At 45.1% G+C, this 14,138-nt stretch overlaps 1 protein-coding gene across 2 annotated transcripts in view; it reads left to right on the forward strand.

The window, feature by feature from the left end:
- The window catches only part of SNAP25 (synaptosome associated protein 25), a 76,166-nt gene that overhangs the window by 45,119 nt on the left and 16,909 nt on the right, over positions 1-14,138 (forward strand). For both annotated transcript variants that reach the window (XM_035110082.3, XM_088665597.1), the window contains exons 2-3: positions 5,243-5,379; positions 6,946-6,987. In XM_035110082.3, coding sequence (XP_034965973.1) covers positions 5,308-5,379; positions 6,946-6,987 — 114 coding nt within the window. In that variant the 5' untranslated portion in view covers positions 5,243-5,307. The remainder of the gene's footprint in view (positions 1-5,242; positions 5,380-6,945; positions 6,988-14,138) is intronic.

Consider the following 14,138-nt stretch of genomic DNA (forward strand, 5'->3'; position numbering starts at 1 on the left):
CCATTACAATTTCACACCCCTCCACAAAGGAGTCTTTTAAAAAATACCCACAACCTGGGGGCTTAATTCATGGATGATGAAATGATCTTGAAAGATGTTGTCACCATCATTCCCCCATTTTTGGCTTAACGCTAAGAGAAACTATTTTTCTAGCTGCTATGATGAGTGGTTGTCTGATGCTTTAAGCATCAAACAGAGATTCAGAATCATTACCTGAGACATTTTTTTGTCTCTCCCTTCCCTAGCCTATGCACCACAGCACAGCTGTAACGTTAATTGCACGCAATTAAGACAATTTATTGCAAAGATATCAATTAGTAGTAAATTGTGCAGATTCTGCAGGGTCCCTAGCTGGAAATCTGGAATTATTCTTCTGTGCAACGTACTTTTTGCAAATGAGTAACCTTGTTGAATTGCTCTGCTGTTTCTATAAATAAAGATGAGCCAGGCCTCCTGTGGGGCATCGTTAATTATAACTAAATACTGGTATACAATCCCCTTTTCTTAAAGAAATCATTTGTGGTGCTTTACAAACATGGACAACCTTGCCAGAGCAATCCACATTATTACAAAACACTTCTGCTGTTCTGACCCCTGAGGAGCTGGATTGGGTGCTACAGCTCATCAGAAGCTACTTTTCTAGGAATAAGTAAAACCTCTGTTATAAGAATCTCAAATATAAAATTTGTTGTTGTTGTTTAGTCGTTTAGTCGTGTCCGACTCTTTGTGACCCCATGGACCAGAGTACGCCAGGCACTCCTGTCTTCCACTGCTTCCCGCAGTTTGGTCAGACTCATGTTGGTAGCTTCAAGAACACTGTCCAACCATCTCATCCTCTGTCGTCCCCTTCTCCTTGTGCCCTCCATCTTTCCCAACATCAGGGTCTTTTCCAGGGGGTCTTCTCTTCTCATGAGGTGGCCAAAGTATTGGAGCCTCAGCTTCACGATCTGTCCTTCCAGTGAGCACTCAGGGCTGATTTCCTTCAGAATGGATAGGTTTGATCTTCTTGCAGTCCATGGGACTCTCAAGAGTCTCCTCCAGCACCATAATTCAAATGTTCATAAATGCAGTGCTTTTTTTCTTTAAAAAAATGTTTAGGGGTACTCTCATTTTGACTCAAGAAAATCACCAGTAAATGGACAAAAGTACAAAGATTCACAAAATGTTTAGGGGTATGTGTACCCCCAGAAAAAAGCACTGCATAAACGTACAAGGTAAACACACATACAAGAAGTGTGCATGCACACGAAAGCTCATACCAATGACAAACTTAGTTGGTCTCTAAGGTGCTACTGGAAGGAATTTTTTTACTTTGTTTCAACTCCGGCAGACCAACATGGCTACCTACCTGTAACTATATAAACCATGTGTCTGAAATAGTACAGGAGAACAATACTGAAGCCATTTCCCAAATTGACCTCAAATATTTCTCTGCAAGGAGGAACGAAATGGGAAAAGCTTTCCAATTGTCTTTGGACTGTAGGGGCTTAGACCTCCCTTTTCAAATACAGTCGACTAAGTATCTGTTAAGCTGAGCAAACTATCAACATGTGTAAGAAATTCAGGAACTAAAGCACAGTGGTACTTATCAATCTTAATCCGTTCCGGAAGTTCGTTCCAAAACCAAAGCATTCCAAAACCAAGGCGCACTTTCCCATAGAAAGTAATGCAAAATGGATTAATCCGTTTGAAACTTTTAAAAACAACCCCTAAAACAGCAATTTAACATGAATTTCACTATCTAATGAGACCATTGATTCATAAAATGAAAGCAATAATCAATGTACTGTACTATAAAATAAATCAGACAGTATTGTATATGATAAAAATTAAAATTAATTGTTTTTCTTAGCTGCACTAATGATAGTCATTGTTTGGATGGGGGGCTTTTATCCATTTCCGCAGTCACACAATCAATCAATCAATCAGTAGCTGAACTGGGTTCCACACAGTCACAAAAACAAATTAACCGAAAAAGCCTCAAAAACAAAAACGCAAAATAAATAGCAAAAACAAAAGCGCCAAATACAGTGGTACCTTGGTTCTTGAACTTAATCCGTTCTGGAAGTCCATTTGACTTCCGAAATGTTTGAAAACCAAGGCACAGCTTCTGATTGGTGCAGGCGCCTTGGAAACAATAGCCGACAGCCGCATCAGATGTTCAGCTATTTACCAAATTTATGCAGCATTTTAAAGCATGCTGCCATCAACGCAGTACATGAGATGCAAACAAAATAAAACTCAAACACACAGGGTCTTAAAAGAGTAGAATCTTCCTGTTGACAGCCAGATTGCTGCAGAGCTATTTCTGAAGTGGAGGTGACACTGAAAATACATTCATGTGGAATACAGTTTTGAAAATATGAGTCTCCGATATAGTGCTTGATGGCTTATTTAAGGTTTGTTTGGTCATGTCTGTGAGATAGCGGTTATGTCAACATCCAGGCAATTGCCTCTTGTTCAGATTTAATTAACATATGCATCTCAGTGAGAAGAGTCCTCTCTCCCACAGTGGTGATGCGTCATCGAGGAAAAGCGATTTCATAAACTGAAATCCTCTCACTGTCGAGGGGCACAGGTTTCGGAGGAGTCCCCTGATGCTGAGTTCATCCTATCAACTAAGTAGTTTAGATGCTGTCTGAGAGCTGGGTCAGCCTTTGTTGTTGTTGTTGTTGTTGTTGTTGTTTAGTCGTTTAGTTGTGTCCCACTCTTCATGACCCCATGGACCAGAGGACGACAAGCACTCCTGTCTTCCATGCCTCCCGCAACTCGGTCAAACTCATGTTGGTAGCTTCGAGAACACTGTCCAACCATCTAGTCCTCTGTTGTCCCCTTCTCCTTGGGCCCTCAATCTTTCCCAACATCAGGGTCTTTTCCAGGGAGTCTTCTCTTCTCATGAAGTGGCCAAGGTATTGGAGCCTCAGCTTCAGGATCTGTCCTTCCAGTGAGCACTCAGGGCTGATTTCCTTCAGAATGGATAGGTTTGATCTTCTTGCAGTCCATGGGACTTTCAAGAGTCTCCTCCAGCACCATAATTCAAAAGCATCAATTCTTTAGCGATCAGCCTTCTTTATGGTCCAGCTCTCAATTCCATACATCACTACTGGGGAAACCATAGCTTTAACTATATGGACCTTTGTCGGCAAGGTGATGTCTCTGCTTTTTAAAATGCTGTCTAGGTTTGTCATTGCTTTTCTCCCAAGAAGCCTTAACTGCTGTAAATTATGACTTCAGTCCTTATAGAAGACAGGTGTCAGTTCAGGGATTCAGCTTCCTCCCCCCCCCCCCCTTTGGCAGTAGATAAGTAGAACAAAGAGAAATGAGTCTCTTACCAGTTAGAATTTTAATGATCACAGCGAGAGAACAAAGAATCCATTCCAAGGGATGAAGGTGCTCCCCATTAAGGGTTCCACCCACTTCCCCCCTAGTCATCCATGTCACTTCTGCGTCTGGCAACCTGATCTCACAACAACTGTGCTTTCTGTGCTGCCACCTTATCTGCTCTCCTTGACCTTGGGCTGAGCAGACAGACGCTTTCCAGCGAAAGTGAGTCTGTTAACTCTCTCTCTCCCAGTTCTTCTTCTCCTAGCTGTTCACCACCCAGTTCTTCCCAACTTCTCTTTTCTGAACTATGTCCCTCTGCAAACCACTGTTCCAAATCTATACTGTCCCACTGCTCCTGGGAAGATTCAGGATCCTGATCAGGAGCAGGGGATGCGGCTCCCACCATTCCTCATCTGTGCAGCCCTCATCAGCACGGTCCCTGACAACAGGTGTGCTTCATCAGTTTATGCCAATACAGTGGTGCCTCACTTAACGAATGCCCTGCTTAACGAAATTTCCGCTTAACGAAAGGATTTTTCGAGCGGAGGTTGCCTCGCTAGACGAATTCGTTTTATGAAAAATTCGTCTAGCGAATCGCGTTTTCCCATAGGAATGCGTTGAAATTCAATTAATGCGTTCCTATGGGCAAAAAAAATTCAAAAAAATTTCAATGCCTTCCTATAGGATTCGCTAGACGAATTTTTCATTATAAGAAAAGACCCGTGGAATGAATTAAATTCGTCTAGCAAGGCACCACTGTAGTGAAATTTCACAATTAGGAGTTTATGGGACTTCCCATGTTGTGTCATAGAAAAAAGAAGGGGGTCCTTGCTGCTTTTCCTCAGAAGCTCTTCCTCAGTGTGAAGTGGAGTGGGGAACATTTTGATCAGAAGGCATTATGGAAAGCAGCTTTGCAAGCATGGCAATGATGCTCAAGGAATATGATCAGCTCGCATTCCAATGTGACCAGACCTGTTTCATACCTCCTTTTTCAATACACATTTTCACATGGATTTGAGTGTTTCTAAAATTCTGCACAATAACATGGAAAGGGGGGGGGTTGGAACAGACTTTAAAATGAGCAATTGACATGGACTGGAAGTAGACTGGGGAAACTCAGTCAGATGGGCGGGGTATAAATAAATTATTATTATTACTTCATAAGTTATCAAGCAATTTGCTTTATCCTTTCCAGAGGGTGTAAGGGGTAACAGAGAAGGACATGTCCCCATATTTCTTATTTCAGTGGAGACAACTTTCAGGCAGGACAAAGACCCAACCCACAGTCCAACCATTTCTACTCAAGTTTTGAAGCTTGGGGAACTGGAACAGTTGGGGCTTTGTGGTACATTCTGTTCCTTAGAAATGGCTGTTTTAATTATGTCACCAACTTCGAATAAAGGTCTGACCATCTGAGGTAAAACGTTGTTGGTGAGATCTTTCCTTGCAGTCACTTTGCCCCGGAGTGGCAGCTCCAGAAGAGACTGACTTGGTGTCTTTAGAAAACAGAAATGAATCAGTTCTTCTTCGTGATTGCTCCAAGGAAGCAAACATTTGGGTTCCTATTCAAGAGAGTGACTAATACCCCAGAAATAGAACAACATCACCTTGGGAACAATCTACGACTGTTCTCTAGCTCATAAGAATTGCCTGGCACAGTCAAATGATTTGATGGTGAAAGCAGTAATCTAAGAGTGTTCTTTGAAAATACCTGGCATTGACGCACGGATAATCCAGAAGAGAATTGTTTGAGTGAGGCCACTAATCTAATGGTGATTTTCAAAATGATCATCATAGCACGCAAAGGTCCAGAGTGAAACCTGTTTGATTGCGCTTCACTGAATTTATGCCTTTCTTTCTTTCTTTCTTTCTTTCTTTCTTTCTTTCTTTCTTTCTTTCTTTCTTTCTTGTGTTCTAGGATTGTTGGCAGGACCAAGGAAATTTGCTTGACGCAGAGAGCGAGCCCACACACCCACAGCCAAAATGGCCGAAGATGCTGACATGCGCAACGAGTTGGAAGAAATGCAGCAGCGTGCTGACCAGATGACCGATGAGGTGAGGGAAATGTGGCTGGAATGATAAACAGAAAAAACCACAGCTTCCTCATGCAGCCTGTTGTCTGCAGGCTAAGATTCTCACCCAGATAAATGTAGACTTTTCCTGTTGTTCCTGCTTTCTCAGCTCCGTCATTTCTGATGTTCTGAACACAGGCATTCTGAACCCCCTGAGGGGAGTGACAAAATGCCAGGCGGCACTCACTGCGGGGCCTGCAGCATGCCCGAGCCATGCATCTCTCCTGGGAGAGAAGCAGTGGCTTGGGTGCCCGCAGGCTCCGCGCTGACCAAACGGTCCGCCCACTGGGTGCGCCACCCTAGGCTCCCAAGTGGCTTCCTCCGCCGCTGGCCATTGGCCATGCTGGCTGAGACTGATGGGAGCTGGAGTCCAAAAGCAAGCAGAGAGCCATGGCTTCCCCACCAACTAGAGAGGCAAGGGTTTGAACCCAGGGCCTTCTGCATGAAAAACCAGGTGCTCTGCTAATGAGCTGTGACCCTTCTCATGAAGGCAGCAAAAAGTGCAGAAGAGTAATTCCAGAGGAGTCGAAATATTGTCCAACGACAAGGCCTCTCCCACATTCTGCTGTTGACTTTGTGAAGTCTTCATGTAGGAAGGAAGAATACCTCTGATGACTTAATTTTTAAGTGCCTTTTGTTTGTTTAAAACATACCAGAAAGTGCAAATTGAGCCATTTTTCTGTGCCTTTCATTTATGCACCTAAGCAAGCAAAGAAGAATCTGTGGCCCTCTAGAAGTTGTTGGACTTCAGTTCCCATCAGCCCCAACCAGTATAGCCAGTGACCAGGGATGGTGGGAATTGTAGTCCACCAACATCAGGAGAACTACAGGTTCCTCTTCTCTGTTCTAGGCTTTACAACCAGCAAGCAAGCTAGGGCATTTAGCTAGGTACAGATCTAACAAGCTTCTTTGGGCAGCCACTTTGAGCAGTATTTTGGGGGGGGAGGTGGCATAAATTATCTAAATAAGCAACCACACATGTTCTGCTCATTGAAGGTGTGGAATTTAGTCCATGATATGCCGCCATCACAAATAACTCTAGAATGAAGCTTCTCCCCCATTGGTGATACCTTAAAAAAAAATAATGCTTCTCCCAACCAACCTGCAAATTTTGCTTGTAAGGTTCTCATGACTTCCTCTACTTAGATCCTGGGCAAGAACCTTGTGCTTTTCACACACACCCAGCCTGAAGCAGCCACAGTCTGTTGTAGTATAGTTGGAAAACAATACGAAGAGTTAGCATGGTATAATGTTAGGCTAGGACTAGGGGGACCCAGATTCAAACCCCTGCTTCACAAAGCTCACTGGCTGGTTATGGGCCAATCACTATCTCTTAGCCCAGCCTATGTCACGGGGTTGTTGGGAAAATAAAGTGAGAGGGGGAAGAGAACCATGTAAATAAATTAAAATAAGACAGATGCCATCATTTTTTTTATTTGACTGAGCTCAACATACTTATGCCCTGCATGTTTCTGAGCTGAAACTGTTTTAGCAATTCTAACACTCTTCCTCTGTCTCTCTCTCTCCCCCCCCCCCATTTCCTTCTCAGTCACTCGAAAGCACTCGGCGTATGCTGCAGCTTGTTGAAGAGGTAAGGAATCCATGGCTTAACTTCAGTGTTTTCTCAGGAATGCTGAGTGGTTTGCAGGAGTTGACCCATCTCAAAGCCCATGATGCAAATGATGACGAAGGTCACACTCATTGCCTCCTGGAGATTGTCCCATCTGTGGAATGACCTCTCTAAACACAGTGGTTTATTTTTCTTTCAAAGCACTTCTACAGTTTGGGGTGAATGCGCATGCTCATCCTGCGTACATTAAGCTAGGTGGTGGTGGGAACTCCATGCTCATTGTCAGGAATGTGGCCCCCCAGAGCGCAGCGGAAGAGTCAGCCTCAGAAACTGAGCTAAGCGAGCAAGGGGCCAACTCTGCAGATGAGAGCTGACTGGCAGAGTTTAATAAGGGCAGCCCAGCCCCCCCCCTTCCCAAGGAAGATGCTGTTAGCTCACCTTGGAGAGGGAGAGTTAGAAAGTGGCCAGAGCATTGCCAGGCAGCCAGCAGATAAGCCAGAGTCTGAGGCTATATCTTCTGGGAGTGGAGAGGAGACAGGCCAGCCGTTCAGTCCCCGTACTAGGAGACTGGAGAAGCTCAGAGAACAACAGAAGGGAAGGAGAAGAAAGGTGGGATTTTGGCGTCCTTCCTGTTGGAGGAGGGATGACGATTCAGATTGATCAACTATTGTTAATGCAAGCAGGCGGGGGGGGGCGTGCTCTGGATGTGTTTTTCTTGTAAATAAGCATGCATAAAACTGACAGAAAGTCATTGCTGCTTATCAGGCTGCTTGCCTGCCAGAGATTGTTATACTCATAGGCACATAGTTTTCTGGTAATATGAAGGCCAATGCCACACAATGGAAAGCTTCCCACAGCTGCTTTTTGGTGGTGTGGCAGAAGAATACACAATACGAGAAATGTTGTATTGCTGCTGTCCTGTTAAGACGGATAGAGCCAACAACTTTCAATTTGACATCAGTATGAATCTGTCAGATTGACAGGTATCAAAGATGGCTTTCTCTGTGGTGAGTCATGAATTCAGAGCTCTTTTCGTCCATGCTGTCACTTCTGGATGGAGGTGGTAGCTCTCATTGCACCCTCCCTTTCAAATGCTATGCTGTCCAGAGAAATGCAACCCAAACCTACAAGTGCACTCCAGATTGTGCATAAAATAGGCTCCAGCACTACTGCTCATCAACTGATAGGCAATAGAGATGGATTTGTTTTTTTTTTAAAAAAAAATATTTTTATTAATTTTCCAATTAAAACCAATTATATCACATTCAATATTTCAAATTATACACATATATATATCAATCAAACCGAATGTTATGCCAAATCATCTAAAGAATTTTATTTGGGTTCCCATGCTTCAAGAAATTGGGAATTCCTCGCAACTGTCCACTGCCGTCTTTTTTCTAAAGTTCAAATCGTCCTCCAAGTTCATAATAATCCAGATCTTCCCCTTACAGTCACATAGATGTTTTCCACTTTCATCCGATTGTTTCCCAGCTGCTGAGATAAATATCAAACAAAGTTTCACAGATGTTCTTTCTCCTGTGTGAGTTAATCAGTCCAGCCTCCCCATAAATCTTCTTAATGGAGCTCCCTGTTGCGTCGAAGCAGCTCGAAGCAGCGCCATCTTAAAAAGCTCAAATCACTTTCGTTTTCTCTCATAGCCATGAAGATTTACGATCATTATAGAATTTACAGCTTTTCCAGGCAGGAGACCCAAACATCAAACCATAAACTCTTGGTAAATTAATGGATCTCCTTGCCCTATAGCTGAACTTAGCTTCAGGTCGCTGCTCCGATTTAAAGTGCGTCACAGCTCATAAATCCTCCGAGCGCGTCCAGAACTCCTTTCGTCCGACTAGGGGGGGGCTTTTCTCATCGGCAACTCCACATCTTTAAAAAATATGCTCAGTAACAACAATTATAAAGTTCAACTCACACAGTCTTTTGCTTCTCTTTCACTCCAAACAAGCCAGGACATCGCGTCCGGGAAGGTACGAGGCAACAATATGAAGGAAAAAAAATAAAAACTCACTTCCCTTATCGCTCCGTCCCCATCAATCCTTCTTCCAGATGCAGTACAGTCTTTGACTCCTCTCCCTCAGCAGCATAAATTTCTCAGCAGTAAACAGCGCTTCTTCCCCTCCTTCTGAAGTATGTCCATAGATTTAAGCCTAATTATCTTCTTTAACCATGGAAATCCCCGCCATGCAGATTAGCGTCCGGGAGTCCTGGCCCTCGTAAGTGCTCAGCCCAAGCTCCCCCCACTCCAAAAACAGTCGGAGTGGGTCTGGGGGCATCGCGGGCCAGCGGCCCCTCTCCGTAACCCCCGGAGAGGGTAGGGGGTTGCCATTTACTCCCCTAGCAACCGCCAAATTCCTTACGAAGGTCAGAGAGATGGAAAACAGGTCCGCCATTCCTGCAGGCGGAAACCGGAACACTGGCAATAGAGATGGATTTGGTGGTGGCTGGGCATGGTGTTTTGAAGTCCTGATTTTGGAAGTTCCAAACTCCTAATTGCTTGGCATCAAGTGAGTGACAAGGTGTGCATTCCTTGGCCCACAAGACTAGACCCTTGCCTGCATGGAGCCCAAAAGGTTCATGACCCCTGAGCTACTCTGCCCCCCCCCCAGCAGCTCTCAGACAAGGATCATTCCCGTCAGCTGCTTTCTGATCTTTCTTACTGGAGATGCCATCGACTGAGCCCAGATACCAGCTGAGTGCAAGCTATTTACCCTACTGATTAGCCTCTCCCCTGTTGATGGTGATGTCTTGCCTGTGATCGTGCAGCAAATTTATCACAGGGCACTGGGGCAGAATGAAGGCCTTCCTTTTGCAAAAGGGAGAAAGGCAAGTTTCACATTTAGGTCGGTGTCACCAAATCTGGAGCAGACATCCTTTCCCATTGAAACATTTGACCTCTGGGCCAAGTCTGGAGGAGAAAAACATGAAGGAAAAGGCCAGTTCTCGTGATAAATCACCTTGGCATTTAAGCATGCTGCTTTCAGAAAAGAACAGCTATCGGGGGAAATGTCATGAACTACTGGTGTTAGGGATGGGCTTAATTTTCGTGCTGTTCTTTTTTTTTTTCATTTTTGCAGTGATAACGATTGGGAGGGTAGGGGGAGCATGTATGGAATCTTTTCCCAAAGATAGGCACTGTCCTAGCATAGAGCTGCAGTCCTGAGCACATTTACTTAAGAGAGTAAGCTCATTGGCGACTGGAAGGACCAGAGCTCAGGAGTCTGCATGCATCATCATTGCATGCAGATGATGCCTGTTTTGAACCCTGGTGCCTCTAGGTGGGGCTGTTAGTATTCCCTGCCTGAAACCATGGAGAGCCACTTCCATCCTACTGAGCTAAATTGAGTCATTAATCTGATGCAGTGTAAGAAAACTTCCTATATGCCTAATTATAAGTGATTAAGTGCTGCACATCACCTTTTCCTCTGAAGTCATGGCTCTCTTGAAACACACACACACACACACAAATGCACACATTATGGCAAAGATTTCTCCCATGTTCACATGGCCCCGTGGAAATGAAAAGGTTTCTTTTTGATAGGGGGGAGGTTCTGTGGAAAGGGGCTCCCTTTTTTGCAGGAGTCAAGAAATGAGCAGGAGCGGGTGGCTTCTTGGGGGAGATGCTTGCCTTTCAAGTGACTACCTTTCCTTATTTTAATGGGCCATTGGGCTAAGGCACCCCTGACCATCAGGTCCAGTCGTGTCCGACTCTGGGGTTGCGGTGCTCATCTCGCTCTATAGGCCGAGGGAGCCGGTGTTGGTCCGAAGACAGCTTCCGGGTCATGTGGCCAGCATGACAAAGCTGCTTCTGGCGAACCAAAGCAGCACACGGAAACGCCGTTTACCTTCCTGCCGGTGCGGTCCCTATTTATCTACTTGCACTTTGATGTACTTTCAAACTGCTAGGTGGGCAGGAGCTGGGACCGAGCAACGGGAGCTCACCCCGTTGCAGGGATTCGAACTGCTGACCTTCTGATCAGCAAGCCCTAGACTCTGTGGTTTAACCCACAGCGCCACCTGGGTCCCTTTCAAGTGACTACCTTTCCTTATTTTAATGGGCCATTGGGCTACACCAGCCTTTAACCTGGTGCTCTCCAGATCTTTTGGACTACAATTCCAAAACATAGTAGTCCAAACCATGTGGAGAGCACCTAGGTGGTTAAGGCTGGGCTACAGTATGGTGTCAACACACGCAAATGGTAAATAAGTAGTTCCTTGTACAGCTGGGAGGCTCAGGACTGAGAAAATAAATTGTAACTCATGCCTAAGAAATGGTTCTGCAGCCATTCCTGTATCCTTAGGCAACTGACACATCCTTTTAGTGTCTTCTATCTGTTGGCAATGTCAGGCTGTCCTAGTAGTTTAATGTCTCTCCTACCTCAATCAAAACAAAGTTGCTAACCCAGAGTAAATGAAATAAAATGCATTTAATTGCCTGCTTTTAGACTGTGTGCTCTGTTGCTCCAGCAGACACGATATGTTTCCTTTCAATCCTAAGGAGTGCCTATGGGAAATGCTGACATACAAGTATTTGGAGTGGTTTCTCACACACAATCTCTTGCTGCACAGCCCATTCTGTTCAGGAGGGTCTCCTGACTCCCAGGAGAGGCTTTTCATATCCATGAGCAGGTGGGAACAAGGGGCTGGACAAGTCCTCTTCTAGCATCCCCCTTCCATGAGGCAGTGGGAAGCAAGTGCCTTGGGCGGCAGAAGCTCCCAAGGTGGTACCCCTGTGGGTGCCCCACTGTCCCCCCCCCGCCTCCACTGGTGGCAGAGAAGCAGTGCCACCATCAACACTGATTTCCGGTGAGATCTTGTAAGACCTTGCTAGAACATACAATAGGTGCTGCCACTTTGCTTTGCCACTGCACAACCTTTGGCGCAAGAGGGACAGGGGCAGCAGAGTGGGCTGGCACTTCCTGTTTTGCCTCAAGCAGCAAAACAGGACACACTGCCCCTCCTTCTCAGGATCCAAGCCTTTCTCTTTGCTTAGACAACTTTTGACCCACCAAACTGAAACCATAACATCAGACAGAGTCTTTTCATAAATTTCCCGAGAACTCCCCTGTCCCCCCCAGCCTCTCCACTTTGGGGGGAAATTCTGCCTCCCTCAACAGAGATTGTTCCATGAAATCCTCCACTCCCTGTCCCTGTTTGACTCAGGATGGGTATTTGTGAAGGCCATTCTCCGTCAAACTATGTGTGGCATTCACTAACCAAGGTTCAGATTCTTTTTCCGGTTCTCACTCAAGCAGAGAATATTCTTTGTCTTGTCCACATTCCTGCCTCTGCCTTCCTTCACCTTAATCTTGATTTCTGGTTTTTTAATATTGTATTTATTTACCCTTATCGTGACACGAGTGGCGCTGTGGTCTAAACCACTGAGCCTCTTGGGTTTGCCGATCAGAAGGTTGGCTGTTCAAATCCACCCGACAGGCAAGCAAAAGGCGTTGCTGAAGTTTAATAATACATTGCAGCCAGGGTGGAAAGCAGTGCCAATGAGGGGTGCAGTACCAGACACAGAACCCTTGAAGGCCACATTCTGAAGTTCTCCACCCCTGCCTCATGTGATCACCCTACCAGATAGTCATGCCCTGTACGAGAAAGGGAAAGATGTGGTCTTATTCCCCCATCATCTGTAGGAGAGAGACTAGAGGAGAATATTGTCCAAATGAGGCCTAGGTCCACAAATACTATTAGTCCAAGGGTTGCACATATTTGATATAAACCATTTCTTAGCTGTTTTGCCCACCTTAGCATTAGCAGTTCTGTTTCCATTGCATTTCAAGGGTGTCACGAATTTGGGGGGGGGAAGGAAGAGGATCAGAGCTGCTGCCATTTTGTTTTCTGTCCTGGGGTGCATTTTGAATTTTGGCAAGCTCAGAATACCATAAACACCATAAAATATGGCAGCCACTGGTGGAGGAAGAGGAGTGTGGGGGGAGCACACCGCCCCTGGCAGTGTGATCCCGGTGGGGTGACATCGTGGCTGCCGCCCGTGCTGGGCAGCACGCCCCCAGGACATGTGCCACACCCCTGCAGGTGGCACGCCACGGCCCCAGGACACACCCCTGCGGGTGCCACGCCACACCACCGGGACGCATGCCATCCCCAACCCCGCCTGGTCTCCGCCCCCCCGGTGCCGGAGCATGAAGCTCCGCCACTGATGGCAGCTACAGAAAAGACAACCTTTGACAGAATGGGTGAATCATTCCTCCAACAGCTCATTTTATTGGAGAGGTGCAATAGGACAGACATAGGGCAGCGACTTGTTAGAAATCTAAAGTCACAACGAGCTATTCCATGCAGCTCTTATTTTTAAAACCTGAGCTACCAGGGGAAACTCCCCTTTTTATTTCCTTCTTTTATAACAATGCCTTGCAAAAATGCTAAAGGTGATTTATTTGAAAGCAGACCCCAAGGTTTAAAAATGCTGCTTAGGGGCTAGAGAGGCATTGGAGGTTAACGAAGTACACCAATGTATGTATGTATGTTTAATCAGAAGTAACAATAATTGAGTTTCATGGAAGTTACTCCCAGGCAAACATGCTGAAGAATGAGTGGGAAAAAATTGGGAAAAAAACCAAAGTGGGGAAATGGACCATTTGACCTTGAATCACGGGGCCCATTTCACAAAATTTTAATCACTGTTTCTCCCCAGCCCCAAAATTTGGTTCACACATCCAGTTTTTTCAAGACGAGCCTAGCTTTCCTTTTTGCTCCTTCTCAAACTGTCAAGTATTGCAATGAATACTAATGTAGTAGAGAATCTTCCATTTATTTCATAGTGTTAATGGATGTGATTGAGGAATTAGATTCACTTAGCATTTAAAGCTGAAACTACCTAATTCACATTCCCCCCCCCCCCAAAAAAACAAGATGCAAACCGAAACACAGTAGTCCCGCAAAATTCACATTTTTCTGAATTTTGTAATGGAGTCCCCCAGCAGAGCAATGTGTTCAAATATGCATATGCCAAAGTAAAATGTGCATTAAACTGCCTATATTAGTGACAATAACATGCAGAAATGCATTACATTTGGGAAAATAGAAATATTGAAGGAAAAAATGTATAGATTAGGAGAAATTGCATTTTAAAATGGGTATATTGGGATAAATTTTCACTAAAATGCTGGTGACCTCTTTCTTAA

The sequence above is a fragment of the Zootoca vivipara genome, chromosome 3, assembly GCF_965207765.1.
Source record: "Zootoca vivipara chromosome 3, rZooViv2.hap1.1, whole genome shotgun sequence".
In the NCBI taxonomy this organism is placed as follows: domain Eukaryota; kingdom Metazoa; phylum Chordata; class Lepidosauria; order Squamata; family Lacertidae; genus Zootoca; species Zootoca vivipara.